At 38.8% G+C, this 16,290-nt stretch overlaps 2 protein-coding genes across 2 annotated transcripts; one reads left to right on the top strand and one right to left on the bottom strand.

Moving 5' to 3' along the window:
• Positions 1 to 321: 321 nt before the first annotated feature.
• On the bottom strand, positions 322 to 7,668 carry tram1 (translocation associated membrane protein 1). Its single transcript, XM_054622638.1, has 11 exons — positions 7,376 to 7,668; positions 5,916 to 5,979; positions 4,191 to 4,309; positions 3,999 to 4,115; positions 3,843 to 3,901; positions 3,572 to 3,656; positions 3,318 to 3,388; positions 3,078 to 3,182; positions 2,824 to 2,967; positions 2,084 to 2,235; positions 322 to 1,951 (listed from the first exon to the last, which is right to left on the bottom strand). The coding sequence occupies exons 1-11, from the start codon at positions 7,496 to 7,498 to the stop codon at positions 1,881 to 1,883; spliced, it is 1,110 nt and encodes a 369-aa protein (XP_054478613.1). The 5' UTR covers positions 7,499 to 7,668; the 3' UTR covers positions 322 to 1,880.
• Positions 7,669 to 10,457: 2,789 nt separating this feature from the next.
• xkr9 (XK, Kell blood group complex subunit-related family, member 9) lies at positions 10,458 to 12,810 on the top strand. The gene is made up of 4 exons (XM_054623317.1): positions 10,458 to 10,472; positions 11,136 to 11,608; positions 11,883 to 12,097; positions 12,175 to 12,810. Exons 2-4 carry the CDS (start codon positions 11,289 to 11,291, stop codon positions 12,804 to 12,806), a joined length of 1,167 nt encoding a protein of 388 aa, XP_054479292.1. The 5' UTR covers positions 10,458 to 10,472; positions 11,136 to 11,288; the 3' UTR covers positions 12,807 to 12,810.
• The last annotated feature ends 3,480 nt before the right edge of the window (positions 12,811 to 16,290 follow it).

The raw sequence follows: 16,290 nt of genomic DNA, 5'->3' as shown, positions 1-16,290 counted from the left end.
TTAGAGATTTACTTTAACTGACATCCCATGTAATAACTACACCTGCACTGTTATTTTTTTTCATCACTTGGAGTCAGTTTCTGTAGGAAAACACTAAAATGTGAACAGTAAATGCTATTATTATTCTGTGCACACATAATCTATTACATTTATGTTTGTCCTGGAAGAGGGATCCCTCCTCTGTTGATCCTTGTGAAACATTTTTGGGGGAATTTCTTCCTTATCAAAATCGAGGGTCTGAGCGTTTAATGCTGTCTGGATGGAATTCTCTACCACAAAGTAAATTTGTGATATTTAGTTGCATGAATTAAAGAAAAATAACTCTTGACAATTTTTTTTTTCTTCAATAAACATTTTATTCCTTTGTAAAGATAGATAAACGATCAGGACAAGCTGAGAAAAACCAAATACACTTCTGATATACCGCTGGAAACAACCATGACTTACTGTGTACCTAATATTATTTAAAGGGTTTATTATTTAGAATAAACCAGTGTCATTTAGGCGATTGACTCTTACAATACAGTTGACTGCACTCCATAGCTTTTGTTAATTCATTTCATGGCATGTAAGTGAAAGGCATATACCAACAGTCAATCAGGCTCATTTGGCACAACTTTGTAGTGGGTTGGGAGGAAAAAAAGAGTCAACAAAATATGGTTTTCCCACACTCAGTCCGTGCTTCAACAACAAATAATTCTTGTGGACGTTTTAACTTTAAGCAATAATATGCAGGGCGAAACAAATACATAAACCCATTCCAGTTAAATAGCAAATGATTATGGACCCTAAAAGAAAGTGATTCAATGAAACTAAGTAAAGGGATGTTTTTCCTGATTTTCCTTTCCATCTCTTTTAACATTATCTCATATCACTCAAAACTAAAACACAAAGTGTGTTCAATTATTGACAGTGTTATAGGCAGAACGGCAATAGAGTCAGCATTATTTCATGGCAAGGGATATGTTCTTTTGTGACTAAAAGCTGCTCTGAACTCCTATAATTAAATGCTACATCAGGTTACTACATTTTTACTGGCAGTTTTGCACTATAACTGTGAATCTAGTTAATGTAGTACAGGGTGATGTCTCCTGTTTTCCTGTTTTGTTTTTATGCACGCTTCCCTATTCTATCCATGAGTAGATATGGTTAAATCCTCTACTTTGCTTTCCATCTTAAGAAGTCTGTTGGACAGTGACAGGGTGAAAACACTGTAACATGTCCTGCTGTGTGAGCTTGAACAGTCTGTGGCGTGAACCCAGAGATTATAACAGGACTGTATGCAACCTTCACTGATGGAAACATAAGAGATATTATTAGGAAATTCTTACAACAAAATGTTTAAAAATATCCCTCCAAAGAGGGAAAGGAGTCAGAGGCAAAGATGAGGAGCTGCTAGCACTTATAAATACAAGAAAAAAGGGGAAATAAATCACAAGCTGGAATACACACCATTTTGGGAAAAAGCATGACACGACCTGACTTGGGAGAAACATTAAACACTGAAGGCATCATTCCTGAATTTTTACACACCCTGTACAAAACAATCTGTATCAATAGGCACTTCTTAAATAAGGTCTTTTTTCATAGTTTGTTTGGGAATTTGTTTTAGGTTTTTCTTTTTTTTTTTTTTTTTTATTCGAAGTGGCACAGCAGAGCAATGATTCCTAAATCAAGGCGTGCTGGACGACTGCCAACAAGCAAAGCTAAATGCATTCTGGTTCTTGAAGTCCAGCCGGGAGGTCAGTCGTGTGTGGGAGCTGAAAATGCATATTGTGGGGGAGGCGCTGGAGGGACTGTCAGTTGGAAACAGCCACGGAAGCACGGGGTAAGATGGTTCTTTGGGAAGGACGTGATGGACGTGATAGAGGGGAATGTGTTTATGATGACTTCTCTTTTCTTGCTCTTGGTGAATCGGCTGCGTGGGAGTTCACTCCATTTACTCCATTGGCTAAAAACAAAAAAAGGACACATCCAAATTAGGTCCATTTGATGAAGCACTTATATTAAGTGCATGTAGGCATAAACATAACATAATATACATATAATGTCCAGTGCCCCATACTTTGTGCTCGTTGCTCACCTTTGTCTTTCTTTGATTTGCTCTTGGTAGGAACTTGTTTCTTTTTCAAAGTCTGGGCTTGGGCATGCTCTCTCCACCGGCGCAGCTGGAAGTTGATGAATTTCCACATCATGAAGGCCTGAGTGAGGCAGATGGCAGCCAGGACATTCATCCTAAAAGAGTGGGTAAAGACGCAGCGTTAGTCGAACATTGATACTGCTAAAAATTAAGATACAAATTTTGACCTCTCTCTCAAGTTCTAGTTGAAAATATTAGTCCATCCTAAGATACTCAGTTATATCCAAAGCAGTCCATTATGTAGGGATAATGTTTAGTCATTTCCTACAATCCCAATTACTCGATTTCATTCTAATTTATTGAGGCTTGTATTGTTGAACAACTCTCTTCCTCTTCTACAATGGAGCCCTTCCTGTATGATTGTTGAACCTCAGTACTACACGGTGTGTGTAAAAATAAGCTCTTGTTCCTTTACTATAAGTGGCAAACCTGATGTTAACGGATTTACCCATGGGAATTTAAACATATCAAGAAAATGGACAAAAATGTAGCATCGCAACCAGCAACTTTAGTAATGCTAAATATATATTTAAGTGTGGATTTTTTTTTTTTTTTTTTTGTTGTTTGATAACTGTTGTGTTCAAAAAGACAGTTGCTTGTAGATTTTCAGATCAGAATAAATGCAGTTAGAAAAATTGGATTTGGGTAGAAAAAGTCACATTCCTCCTCTCAGACAAACTTACCGAACAAAGATAATATTAAAGTTCCCTGCAGCTAAATCAAAGCCTTGATTCTCAGATGTGGCGAGGCCAAAGCCCACGGTGAGGACGGACAAGGACAGGGTGAGCAGCCGGCCAAGGACAAACAAGACGGCCCATATGGTGAAACTGGAAGACAAGAGGATGACTTCTCACCACCGGTAATCTTTAGCAGTAAACCTTTCACAGACTATCACACATTGATCAGTACACACGCCATTCTGAACATGAAAACTCACCCAGTTTGTCTGTTCTCGTTGCTGAAGTAGATCAGTCGGGACACGTGGAACAGGAGCTCAACAAAGTAGTGCAACACTAGCAGAACCAGACCCAGACGGTTCAGACTGAAAGACAGAGGAGTCCCCTTTATTACAACAGGAACAACACACGCGACACCACTGACTTTCTCCTGAAGGGCAGTATACAAACACAGGAGAAAGGCCTCATGTTCTACACAATCACATAGTGGCAGTGCTTACTTCAGAATGTAGGCGCCTGCAATGTGGACCAGGTACAGGAAGATGTACACAAGTTGGCGTGGAATATCCTCCTAAACAGTAAACACACAAGGATGGGAGGCCGTGAATGGTAAATATTTACTTCACACGTGGAATTAAGTGGGCGAGTATGTTTCTTTGAAACAATGCACCATAACCAAGGAAGTCAAACAGGAAGTAAGTTGCAGTCGCGTCATACAAAAACGATCACAAAATGATGGGTCCACCACACCTACCTTCTTTGTCTTTTGGAAATAGAGTTCTGGCAGAGCGTGTAACCAGTAGCCCAGCTGACAAATGAAGTAGAATTTCATCTGGAATCTGAGGGAAAAACAGGAGTTAGAAAATTAAAAGTTTTGATAATTCAGAGCCATAGTAGAAGGTCTTATAAAATAACAATAAAGTAACAAATGACAGCATGTCTAGTGTATTTAAACCACAAAGAAAAAAACAAACAGTATCTGTAAAGTGCACAGGGGCCTTCCCACATCAACATTACAAACTTACGGCATCAGTGTATGGGGATACCCCTCCCACAGGGTGACTGGATTGGACAGCAGGTTTTCCTACAAACAAAGAGGCATTTACATTACAGTCAAGGACTTTTTGGGGGGGTTAAACATATGTAACCAAGAACAATGTCGGCTTAGTTACAGTACGTACAGAAAGCAGGATGCTTGCGCCCCAGCCAAAGGAGAACAAGTAGAAGGCGCTGAGCTGGCCTGACTCATTGAATTTGCTGTGCTTGGTTTTGGAGAAGTGCTTCTTCCGGTTGATTTTCTGCAAAGATGAACAACAATAAAAATGCGGAACTAGAGATTAAAGTATGTGTAATCAGGTTGAAGCCTCACTTACATCCAGCACATACTCCTGGATAATGGCATGCATGATGATGGCCACCAGCATGTAGAAGAAGGTAGTGGCCAAGTCCTTGATGCCATGGTGGAAGTGGTTCAACGGCGTCTCCTCTGGGCCTTCAGGAGAAAGCATAGAGGTCAGATAGAGTTCAATAATTCAGCAAGCGATATACGAACGCATATCCTCACATTTTGGTTTTTATCCATGATTTGCTCTTATTTTGTTAGTACACATTGATTACTTAATCACAGATGGTTTTTTTTTATTCTTGCTCTCCTCTTAAGCATTTTAGTAGTCGAGAAAACTCATAACAAGATAATAAAAAAGATCTTGTTTTTACAATCCAAAAATGGTTTGTCCAATGCAAAGAAACGCAAGAGGAAAATAAAAAGGCATTAATATCATATACTCACATTTATATCTTTTGTTGTTATATGAGTAACTAAGATTGGAGCATCAAATCCGGGCGCCTAATACATACTATCAGGCAATTGATCTCAAATTAAAAGTATAAAAACAATTGGTTGATATTGTATGCGCTCAGCCTCTGAATGGAGTATTTATACTGCTCTTTGATTTTCCTACAACTCCATTATTGACACTTAAAATCTAACCGCACCTTGGTAAAAGCATATTTGATTGGTTAAGAACGTTTGTTGCATCTGGAGTTGGCTTCTCTTTTTTTTTTTTGCTTAAAAGACAATTAAGACAAAATGAAAGAGAAATTTCAGAGAGTGTTTCTGCATGAGGCCCAATGTGTTTTACTAATATCCAAAATGTCAGATGAACCCTGTTCATCCTTAACAGGGTAAACATGAACTGCTGAGCCAATTTAATTAAATTCTATCAAGTGATTCACATGTTTAACAACATTAATTCCTGAGGTGAGGTGTTTAGTTTAGCGAGTCACGACCGTGCAGTACACCACTTTGACATTGACTGTCTCAGCACAGTTACTGACACACACACAGAGCTTTTTCTCTCTTTCTAAAGGTACATATTATCTATACAGCCTGCAATCTGTGAAACACTGTGAATAATGTGTGATGTGTTGTAGCACAGAGACAGACAACACAGTAACAGAGTTCCCTGCAAATAGATTGAGAATGACAAGGCGGTGGTTTATGCAACCACATAACGAAATCAGTCCAATCATTTGTTAAAGTCAGCACAGACAAAGAAAAAAACATAGTGGCTTGAGTGAATTTATTTCACTACAGAGAGATTTAGGCCCTGCAAGTTATTTGTCTAATAAGATAGAGGCTGTAAATAAGTTACAGAGCTAGGTACGTTCTCAGATAAGCACTGAATCACCAGCTGGCAGCCTGCAAACCTCCGGTCGCTACCACAGAGTATGACTAAGATCGGTGGTTTCACATTCCTTCAACAGTATCTGAAGGTATAGAGGAAATTGTTAACCTTGAAATGAGCAGGACTTGAATTGAGAGGCCTATATTTCACCCGGCACCACCTTGCCACAAGAGAACTTTATAAATCAGGCAGACTAAATTTAGCTCCAAAGGGGAAAAAAGGAGCTCTCAAATGGGTTTGTGCAAAGCCGCTCAAGAACCGCTCTAGAATCTAAATGAGAGGCTTCCAGCCGGACAACTCTGAGAAAATACTGCATTGTATGTGGAAGACCAAACCTTCAGGTTTTTAAACACATATGAAAACATCTGTTGTCCCCATTTATCTTATACTCTCAATTCACTCTTAACTTACCGTTTGTTGATATGGTGACATTGTACTGGACGGTAATGAATAACACTGCAAACTTTGAGGTGACCTGTAGATGGAAAAATATGTATTAGTAATGCAGGCCTGTACACATGCACAAATACATTTGTGCTGTAAAACGAAACGGGATTCCTTGTGCATTGCATTCATATATCAAGGATTCCCTGCAAGACCAATAATGGAGTGATTACTGTGTTACTGTGACTCATATATGAATATTGAAGTTTAAAGTGATGCATTGGTTTTAATGTCACAGAATGATTAATTTCTGCAATCTATTATAGCAGTTTTAGGGTAATGATACACAAGGATCAGCAATACATTTGAGACCATATGGGAATTGTGCAATACTACTGTGACAACAGATAAAAAGGGTGATTCACCTCTACAAACTACTTCTGCAGAGGTGTTGGGCATAGAATAAAAAGAGAAATTAAATGTGTTGTATATAGGAACACGTCACTCTATTAATCACTTTAATTATATAGGTGTAATGTGACACATGTGTGATGGGCAATAAAAAAAAAAAAGATACAACAAAGTTATTAAGCGAATACATCAAATAAGCCAAAAAAATAATAAGGTTACAAGAGGAAGTTGCATAGTATTCCTTCACAACAAGAGAATAACTGTGCACCAATTTCAAATTAAACACAAGGAAGAAGTAGTCAACGTTGTATTAAATTGTCAATAACATCCACAATGAGAATATTCATGCTGCCATTAAGAAACAACAGACACGTCTCAACAGCTGTCACTACAAAGGGAGGAGGGGATTTTATTTTGTAGAACAAGAACCGGAAGTAGCTGAGACTACCGCAAACTTGACACTAATGGCGCTGCTTTTTCCTCTGAAACGTGTTGGAAATGGAGCATAAATGAGTGAAAGTCGCCCAGTTTGCAGCCCTGAGGAGGGTCACTGGGTGTGCACAGGTCCCAGGACTCATTGCATTACCCTCCAAACGCTGTTTAGCACCAAACTTTCAGTTTTAGGTGCGTTTGTGTGATGACAGCCCTCTCAGTCGTTGTGTGATTGCCACGTAACACATAAACTACCCAAGTGGACGATTACTGTCGCCACACATACAATGCTGCAAAGTCAAGATGAGACGTGTTCGTACAAAGGGAAATGGAAGATTACATTACATATAATGCACATGAACTTTGTGTTTTAATGATCACACACGGGCCTTTTGAAATATCATTTTCAACACATGAAGCAGCCAGATGTGGAGTTTAACACCAAAAAAACACACTATGTTGTTGTTTTTTAATGGAAACCTACACGAATACATCACTAATATTACAGATTAAAAGCAGAGACTTTCGATCACAGGAGGAAGTACAGATCAAGACAAGTCATGTCACTTTCCCAGGAGGACAGATGGAAACAATCCAGCATCCCAGCACATCCAAACCCATTCAACATGTGGACCGGGACTTACCTCGAACATCAGCCCGAGAAGGAACACCATAGCAACACAGGAAACAATATCTGCATGGTTCTGGATGACAAACTCATGGCTCAGCACCGGAGGGTTCTTGGTCGTCTTCTTTCGGATCCCCATGATGGACAACTTCTGCTTTTACGCAGATGGTTTGTTTTTGTTTTCTTCTTCTATCGGATATTGTTGTTATCCTTGTGTTCGAGGACGCTCAGGGTTCCCTCCTGCTTCCTACAAGAGAAGGGCCAGGCAGCAATTGAATGGCGTGTCACTCTTTTGCTAGTGGGAGGGTCGGGCCGATGAGGATGACCAACGAGACTCTTTTACGCACAGGAGAGAAACAGCTGGGGCTCTCTATCGCCCCCTAGAGGCTAGGAGGGGAAGAGAGTACACTATTATAAACCCATTGCCCTTATATATATATATATATATATATATATATATATATATATATATATATATTATATATATATATATATATATATATATATATATATATATATATATATATATATATATATATATATATATATATATATATATATATATGTATATATATATATATATATATATATATATATATATACATATATATATATATATATATATATATATATATATAAATATATATATATATATTATATATATATATATATATATATATAATATATATATATATATATATATATATATATATATATATATATATAATATATATATATATATATATATATATATACGGTGGTGTAGTGGTTATACTGTATCACAGCAAGAGGGGCCAGGGTGGACAACCAATTATATATATATATATATATATATGTATATATCTAAATCTATATATATATTATATTATATATGCCCGTATATATCTAAATATATGTATATATTCTATATGTCATATATATATGTATATATCTAAATATATATATATATATTTTTTATATGGCGAACAATATATATATATATATATATATTATATTTAGATATACCATATATAAATATATCATATATATATATCTAAATATATATATATATATATATATGCTGTCCCGGGCTGGACAACCTTCTGTGTGGAGTTTGCATGTTCTCCCTGTGTCAGCGTGGGTTCTCTCCGGGTTCTCCGGCTTCCTCCCACAGTCTAAAGACATGCAGCTTAGGTGCATTGAAGACTCTAAATTGCCCGTGGATGTGTTTTCCAGTGTGAATGGTTGTTTGTCTCTATATGTCAGCCCTGCGACAGACTGGTGTCCAGGTGAACCCTGCCTTCGCCCATTGACAGCTGGGATCGGCTCCAGCACCCCTGCGACCCTTAACTGGATAAGCAGGTTACGGAAAATGGATGGATATATATATATATATATATATTTGGTTTTTTCTGTCACTTATTTCTGACATGAGATTTTTTATTTTTTTTAGGTATTGTCGAAGCCGCATTGGATTTATTAAGTTCCCTTTTTTGTGGAATACACTTATTTGCTTTCTTGCTAAGAGTTGGATTAGAAAATTGATACCACTGTCATATTATTATATTCCTTTATTGATCCCCATGGGGGAAATTCAAGTGTTGCAGCAGCTCAACTACACAGACAATAAATACACATATTATACAACTACACAGACAATAAATACACATACTATACAACTACACAGACAATAAATACACATACTATACAACTACACAGACAATAAATACACATACTATACAACTACACAGACAATAAATACACATACTATACAACTACACAGACAATAAATACACATACTATACAACTACACAGACAATAAATACACATACTATACAACTACACAGACAATAAATACACATACTATACAACTACACAGACAATAAATACACATACTATACAACTACACAGACAATAAATACACATACTATACAACTACAAGACACAGACAATAAATACACATACTATACAGCTACAGACACAGACAGAATAAAAATGTACATGTATATCCACATGGGGGGGGGCTGGTCAGCATGTTGACAGACTGTGGTCTCCGCTGTTGTTATACAGTCTGAATATTCGGAGTGGTATCAATCTTCTCATCTGACTTTCAGCATGAAAGCAAATAAGCCTACTTCCCAAAAATGATTGACTATTCCTTTAATATAATTAATCCTACAAACTAACTGAAGATACTACACGTGAGGGGCAGGTAGGGTTTCAGCTTTGCTGATGGGGTACTGTAATACTACAGGACACACACATCATTCAGATACATTTCAAGAGGGAACCTATGAAAATGGGTTTAAAGTGTTATTTACCTAGACCTCCAACATTGTTTATTCTTAACAAAACATAAAAGGGGAAAACGGAAATTTGAGCTGAGTGTGTGAGGGTCCCCTTGCTTCATTTGAATGCAAAAGAGGAAGATCATTGTATTGAAATATAGACATAAAGAAAGACTATTTTGGGATATTGGTAAATGATTAGTGTGGCGTAACAGTAAAACCAGTAGAAATTAGTCATAAAGTTATTATACTGGCTGAGTAATGTCAGTTATATGGTGCTTAAGTTTGGTAATATTAGATAACATTAGCCACCATGAGCTGCTGGTCATGCCGGATGAAATGAGGCTGTAGCAGTTTGAGTATTTCAAGTTTACATTGTTTGTGCATTCTCAGATAAAGAAACTCACGCAATTACTGTAAGTGCTTAGGTTACAGGAAAACCACTGTGCGAGGTGTTACGTCACCCTTATTGTTCACAGCAATCCAAAGACACACCTTTCTTTGAGAATTAATAAATAAGTCTGGAGATACCTTTGTGTTTCGTCACTGACTGGCTGCAATTCAAGCCATCCAAAAATGCTTTGTCATCTTAAGGATGAAAGATTGTGTGAGGGGAGTAAAGGCGTGAACTGTCACACGCCCGGTCACACAGACCTACATGCACACAGGCACAAGATCTATGATGTAATAAAAATTTTCCGGGTTGACTACGTCAGTTCAGAGGGTTGTCACTGAGGTGGAGCTTGACTCAGCTCACATGTTTCAAGGGAAGAGAAAGAATGACTGCATCAGAAGTCTTTGCCTCTGTGTCTGTTCACAGCTGTCTGCCATGGAAAACATATACTGGTAAGTTGAATTGATTGAAATATTCACTAATAATTCTGTATAAATTAAGGCAGAATTTGATCAGTTTGGGATTTGTATATGAGTTTAGAATCATTTTTAAAGAATCTTTATGAAAATAATAGAAATTAACTCAACTTTGGCTTGATTTTATTGAGGTGAAGCTAATAGGAAAGTCATTTTGTTATTGTGCTATCTTAAATTATTATTATTTTTCCTTTTTGTTGCTTTACTTTATCACCAATGGCATCTCATTAAACAGTTTAATGTTATATTGAGGCTAGAGGATGTAAAGTTATTGAGAAAATAGGTTTTAAAATGACATTCCTGGGTTATGATAAATGGCATACTTATGAACATTATAGGAAAATAATCAATGATGTTATCAGCAGGAATGATAAAATGATTAATGATGTTTATTCCAAAGTCTTTTATAAGAGTTAATGAAAAATACATTTATCATAACCCAGGAATACAGTGTTTATGGTAGAGAGCAAAGGGCAGGAGACTGTGACACAGCAGCAGACTGCCGTCACGTTGCATTTCACTGCTGTCATAAGATTTGTGGTAAATCTGCACAAGATTTCAACAAAGTGTTTGCGCGTGATAAGGACTCCGTCTTTCCCATGATACTCATTGTTTTATCACATTGTAATGTTTTTACAGATTGACCAAAATGGCACCTGAACCTCTGTGGTCCAACAAGAAACTGTCCACAGCAGCTTTTCTTCAGAACCTTCAAAGCCAAACTGAGCAAACCACATTTCTACCTTCATACCAGAGCAAAGCGTTTGCTTGAATTCCTCAAATGACAACAAAATGCCTCCATCAGACGACATTCAATACACTAAACTGCGATGGTTGTTAACCATTGCCGGACTGTTCTTGTATGTGGTGGACATTTGGACAGACGTGGGACTGGCAGTCAAATATTTCAGAGAGAATAATTATGTGTGGACCGGACTGACTCTGGTGTTCGTTCTGGTTGGACTGCTGGTGACGCAGATATTCAGCTATACCTGGTACAGGGACGACATGAAGGAGATTCCGGTGAACACTTGGGGAAAACCAACCACATCAGGCTTGTCCAAAGCTGGACTTGCTGTCCTGCACCTATTCGGCATGGGCATCTTCACCAGGTATGGTTTTAATAAGAGTGCAGCATATATTATTATGTATTATAACATAAGCTGCTCATGTGGAATCGATCATGTTATGACTAATATGTGTGGAATGCTAATCCTGCACAATGGCAATGTGCAAACTGGAATAACCACATATAAGCTGCAACGAATTTTAGGATGTGAATCATCGTCTCTGCAGCAGCAAAGGAGGAAATACCGACACATGTATTTCATGGTTGAGACAACGTGTTTGACTTTGTTGTCATTGTGTTTGGCTACCTGTTGCTAGGTATTATCAGCTGCTGAAAAAGGGCTTCAAAGGTGTTTGGACAACGCCACATTCCTATACAGTGGATGAGAGGAGAGATGAGCACCAACATTTGTTTTGCATGGCTACAGATCTGAGCATGCTCAAACTGTTTGAGAGTTTCCTGGAGAGCGTCCCCCAACTCCTTCTGCAGCTCTACATAGTGCTGAGCCGCGAGGAGGGCTCAGTCTTGCAGTGTAAGTAAAGTCAGAAAGGAACATATTTGTATTTATTTACCGCATCATGATTTATAGCATCTGTCAATTTCTTTCAGATGTCTCTATGGCGTTCTCCTTCCTTAACATTGCCTGGACCCTGGTTGACTATCGCCGCTGCCTGCGCAGATCCCTCCCCCAAATCAGAGAGATGCCCTCTGGCCTCCCAACAGCCATCTACCTCCTCTACAAACTCTGCACCATCACCAGCCACATCCTAAGCTACACCCTCCTCCTCATACTGAGCCCCTACAGCACAGTAGCCTTCACCGTCCTCTGGCTGCTGGCGACAACCTGGACACATGTGCTTCAGACCAATTTCTGCTCCTCCGGAAAGCTTGAGCTTCTGTACCGAGCGGTCATCGGAGTCATCCTCATTTTCACCTTTTTCAACGTCAAAGGACAGGACACCAAGGTTGCCATGATCATCTACTACTTGCTTTATGCTGTTGTAAACACTACGGCTCCTTTATTGCTGGTTTTGTTGAAGCCGGAGTTGCAGACGGCCACGTTTTTGTTGACAGTCAGCGGTTTAATCTTTGGAGGTTCGGTGCTGGGGCTGGTGTGCCTCGTGCTGTACTACCTCCTCCTGCATCCAAGAGAGAAGTGGCGAGAGGCAGACGAGGTGGACGGCCAGGGGATGGAAACACAGGCCACAAAGAGAAGACAAAACTTTTTACAGCCTGGATAATCTACTTCTGCTTATGGGTGCATCTGAAACTACTGAACAATTTGATGAAGAAAAGCAGAGCGATGTCATCTTGATGTTGTGCTTGCTATTTATTAATGCTAACAGTCACCTTAACATATTCTGAGGAAAGCTTTATCATTACTAATACAAATAGTAAGCAAAGCAATTACGTGCAATAAAGTTGAGTGTATAATTTAAAATGTATTTATTATAGTTTTAAGGAACTTGTCAATGAATTACATATTTATTTTTATCAGAAATAATGTATTTGTAATAACCCATATGGTCTGTTAGCATTGTCTCCTTGGATATTATATATCACCTCAAACAAGACTGTCCCATTCATAATGCATTTTAATAAAATCTAGAAATTATATTAGGGTCAAAATCATTTGTTTTCTATAATTTCTGTATAAGTTATACATATTTACGTTCAGTACAAATACAAAATAATAAGCCTAATTGTCATATTTTATACTTGCAAGCTGTTTTCTATGTTTTTTTACCTAAACTTTCTTGTTGTCAGAACTGTAACATACAGTTGAGTTTACTTATCGTTCAGTAATATCACTTCACCTGAAGGGCCTCAGCAGGATACTATTTTCTGGGTGTGGAGAGATATTTTCTTTTAGCCTGTAACATACATGTTTAACACAAGGTGGCACTATAGTCTAGGTTGACTTTTCTAGGTTAGGTCCTAAACTGCTGGACCCATATCAACAAAACTTCATACTTTTGGTCAGGAAACATGCAAGAATGTTTCACTTTTCTAATCACATTAATTGATTCTCCCTTTATATGTCAAGTACCCAGTTGGCTGTAATCACACAATACTTGAGTGCTTTTATTGTTCAGCCTTACAATCAAAACCGTAATTGTATGATTTATACCATTCCTTGATTATTCAGTCCTTTGTTTATAAGTTGCATGTTAATTACTTTTGACCTATAGCGCCTTAGATTTAGTTCTTAATCAAAATCATCCTACAAAAATATAACAAAATACTTAATGGATCCGCACGGATAAAGTATAGTACGAGATCGAGTACAATTTAACAAGACCTGTTCAGGATTATAATTCCTGTTCAATGAAAATCTATCAGAACAGATGCTTGAATACAGTTTCTACAGCTCATGGACCACTAACCTCATCTCATTGACCTCAAATGAAACTACCAGCTGCTACTCTGATCTTTCTCATCTTAATCCTTAGAGAACTCAAAGGTGGCAATTTAAGAAAAAATTCCCTCTCATCAGAAATGATGACCACAGGAGTCATGGATGAGCAAACTAGAAATAATAACAAACCACTGCTAATTTTTTGTTTTGACTACCAGCAAAATATTGCTTGAGTCCCGCCGAAGAGCTGAGGACACCGTTTCTTCCTGGCCGGGGCAGCGGGCTGGTGACGCTCGACCGGCCCAGTGTGACCTCACCTGGGAGGAACGCCGGCAAACCGCAGGGTCCAGAAGGCACCATGCTTGTTGGCTTTCAAATAAACGCTGCTACCCCCCCTCTCCCCCCTCTCTCTTCCTTTAATTCAGCCAAACTCAGAGCTTTTTTGACTTGTTTACTCCAAGGGGCCACTTTAACTTTCATCTGTCAGTTGCGCTCTGTCAGACACACTCCATAAAATGACAAATTTAAGTGAGGAACTTGTGTTGGAAGAGGAAATGAATCACTGCCAGGTAGTTACCACACAGAGCTCAGTTTTACTGTGGAGCTGCAGACTCTTATTCAGTAAATGTTTTTTTCTCAATGCCTATTTAGAGTAAGCAAAGCTACTTGTCCTCCATAAATAGCTTTAAAGTAAATGCAATTCTAATGTAAAGTAATTAGATGGATAGAACCTCGATAGCCTACCTTTGGAACCAAAAGGAGGACATTGCACCACTGCACCTGTAGACAGGACACATAATAATGGAGAAAATAAAATGACTTCACCCTTTTGCATTTCAGATGATGGATGATGCCCTCTCTCCCTTCCACTGTATATTTCCTTGGGTTTAGTGGACTAATGCAATGTAAACCTGCCAAAGGGACTTTTATTGGGAGAAGATGCATGTGTCCTGGGCCTGAGTCCTAAGCAGTCTGTCCCTTTCTGTCTTTCCTTTGCTTTCGTTTGAGCCGCACATACTTTTGGCTGTGACTCACCACTGATAGCACTGCCAGGGAGCAGTCACAAGGCATTGGGATGAAACGGCGTGAGTAAAGCATTACCTCGCTCTCTCTAAAGGAGAAAACAAGCAGAGAGAACTCTGGCGTTGACAACCTCTCTGTAATTTCTACTTCTGGCACTGAGAGCTTAATACCCAGTAATCTCCCACTCTGATCTCACTGTAATGCACCTCCAGAAGGGCTGGAGAGCATGGTGAGAAGCTGAGAAACCAACGGCAAATCAAAGATGATGATATGTGACAGTACGAGCTGAATCTCCAAAAGCTCTACAGGCCTTAATTTTGCTCAGCTAAATACAGAAAGCATTGACCACTGAGTGCACACACAAGGACACAAAACACAAAGACGTGTAAACTCACACTGCAGTCACTGTCGGCAGCTCACTTTTGCCTGATTGAACGCTGCTCAGAGTCTACGTAAACAACCTTGACCACTGACCTCTCCATAACGGTCGCTAGCTTTACGCCAAATCTTATCTTTTTGTTTTCCATCACCACATCCTGTAACAGCCGGTCAGGACGGGGGCATTCCTGGCGTACGCCATCCCCACAATTTGTACAGACACAATAAACCCAGAGAGGCAGGCTGTTTTTCATTACAGCTTCAAAGTCCATATAAACCAAGATTAATGAAGTCCTGAGATGTTGTATGTCTTTAATTATTATGACTCGACTGCTGCAAATGCATTAGCAATGTTGGCGATCTATACACGTCTGCCTGGCTCACTCTGACATGGCAGCTTCGCCTCGATCTTGGAGAATTCCCCGAATGTGGAGGAGGAGGACGGGAGGGGAGTGATAGAAGCCCCCCTTTTTTTTTTGTTGCATGGCACAGAAGTTTCTTTAATCATTGTACATGCACTCTTACAAATGAGTTTGGGCAGTGACAGATTGGAGAGCAGGCTGAGCATAATTACATGCAGTGGCCTGGTGTGTGATCAGAGCATGGCATTGCGTTACCCAAGGGGGCTCTGTAAATAAAGTCCTCATGCAATGAATGAGGATATTGTAAAAGTGCATTATGCTGGGTACAATAGCCCCGCCATTGTTACTATATGGATTTCTGCTGCGGAGTGGCTGCTGGTGTTGCATGACAACAACTGCCACAGGGAAGACAATCTAGGCTTAAGCAGAAAATATTGTGGATGAGGTCAGTTGTTACCGTAAATCTGATATAAGGCACCCATTACCCACAGTATGGTCATAGAGAGAATGAGAATGAGCTTTAATTGGGATGCATCTTTATGCTCTGGGATTTTCAAGAGACCATATCATGGAAATGTATTTTGCAATTATATAGAAATGCAT

This window comes from Anoplopoma fimbria, chromosome 21, assembly GCF_027596085.1.
Source record: "Anoplopoma fimbria isolate UVic2021 breed Golden Eagle Sablefish chromosome 21, Afim_UVic_2022, whole genome shotgun sequence".
Taxonomy (NCBI): domain Eukaryota; kingdom Metazoa; phylum Chordata; class Actinopteri; order Perciformes; family Anoplopomatidae; genus Anoplopoma; species Anoplopoma fimbria.
This window is presented reverse-complemented; position numbering and strand designations above follow the sequence as displayed.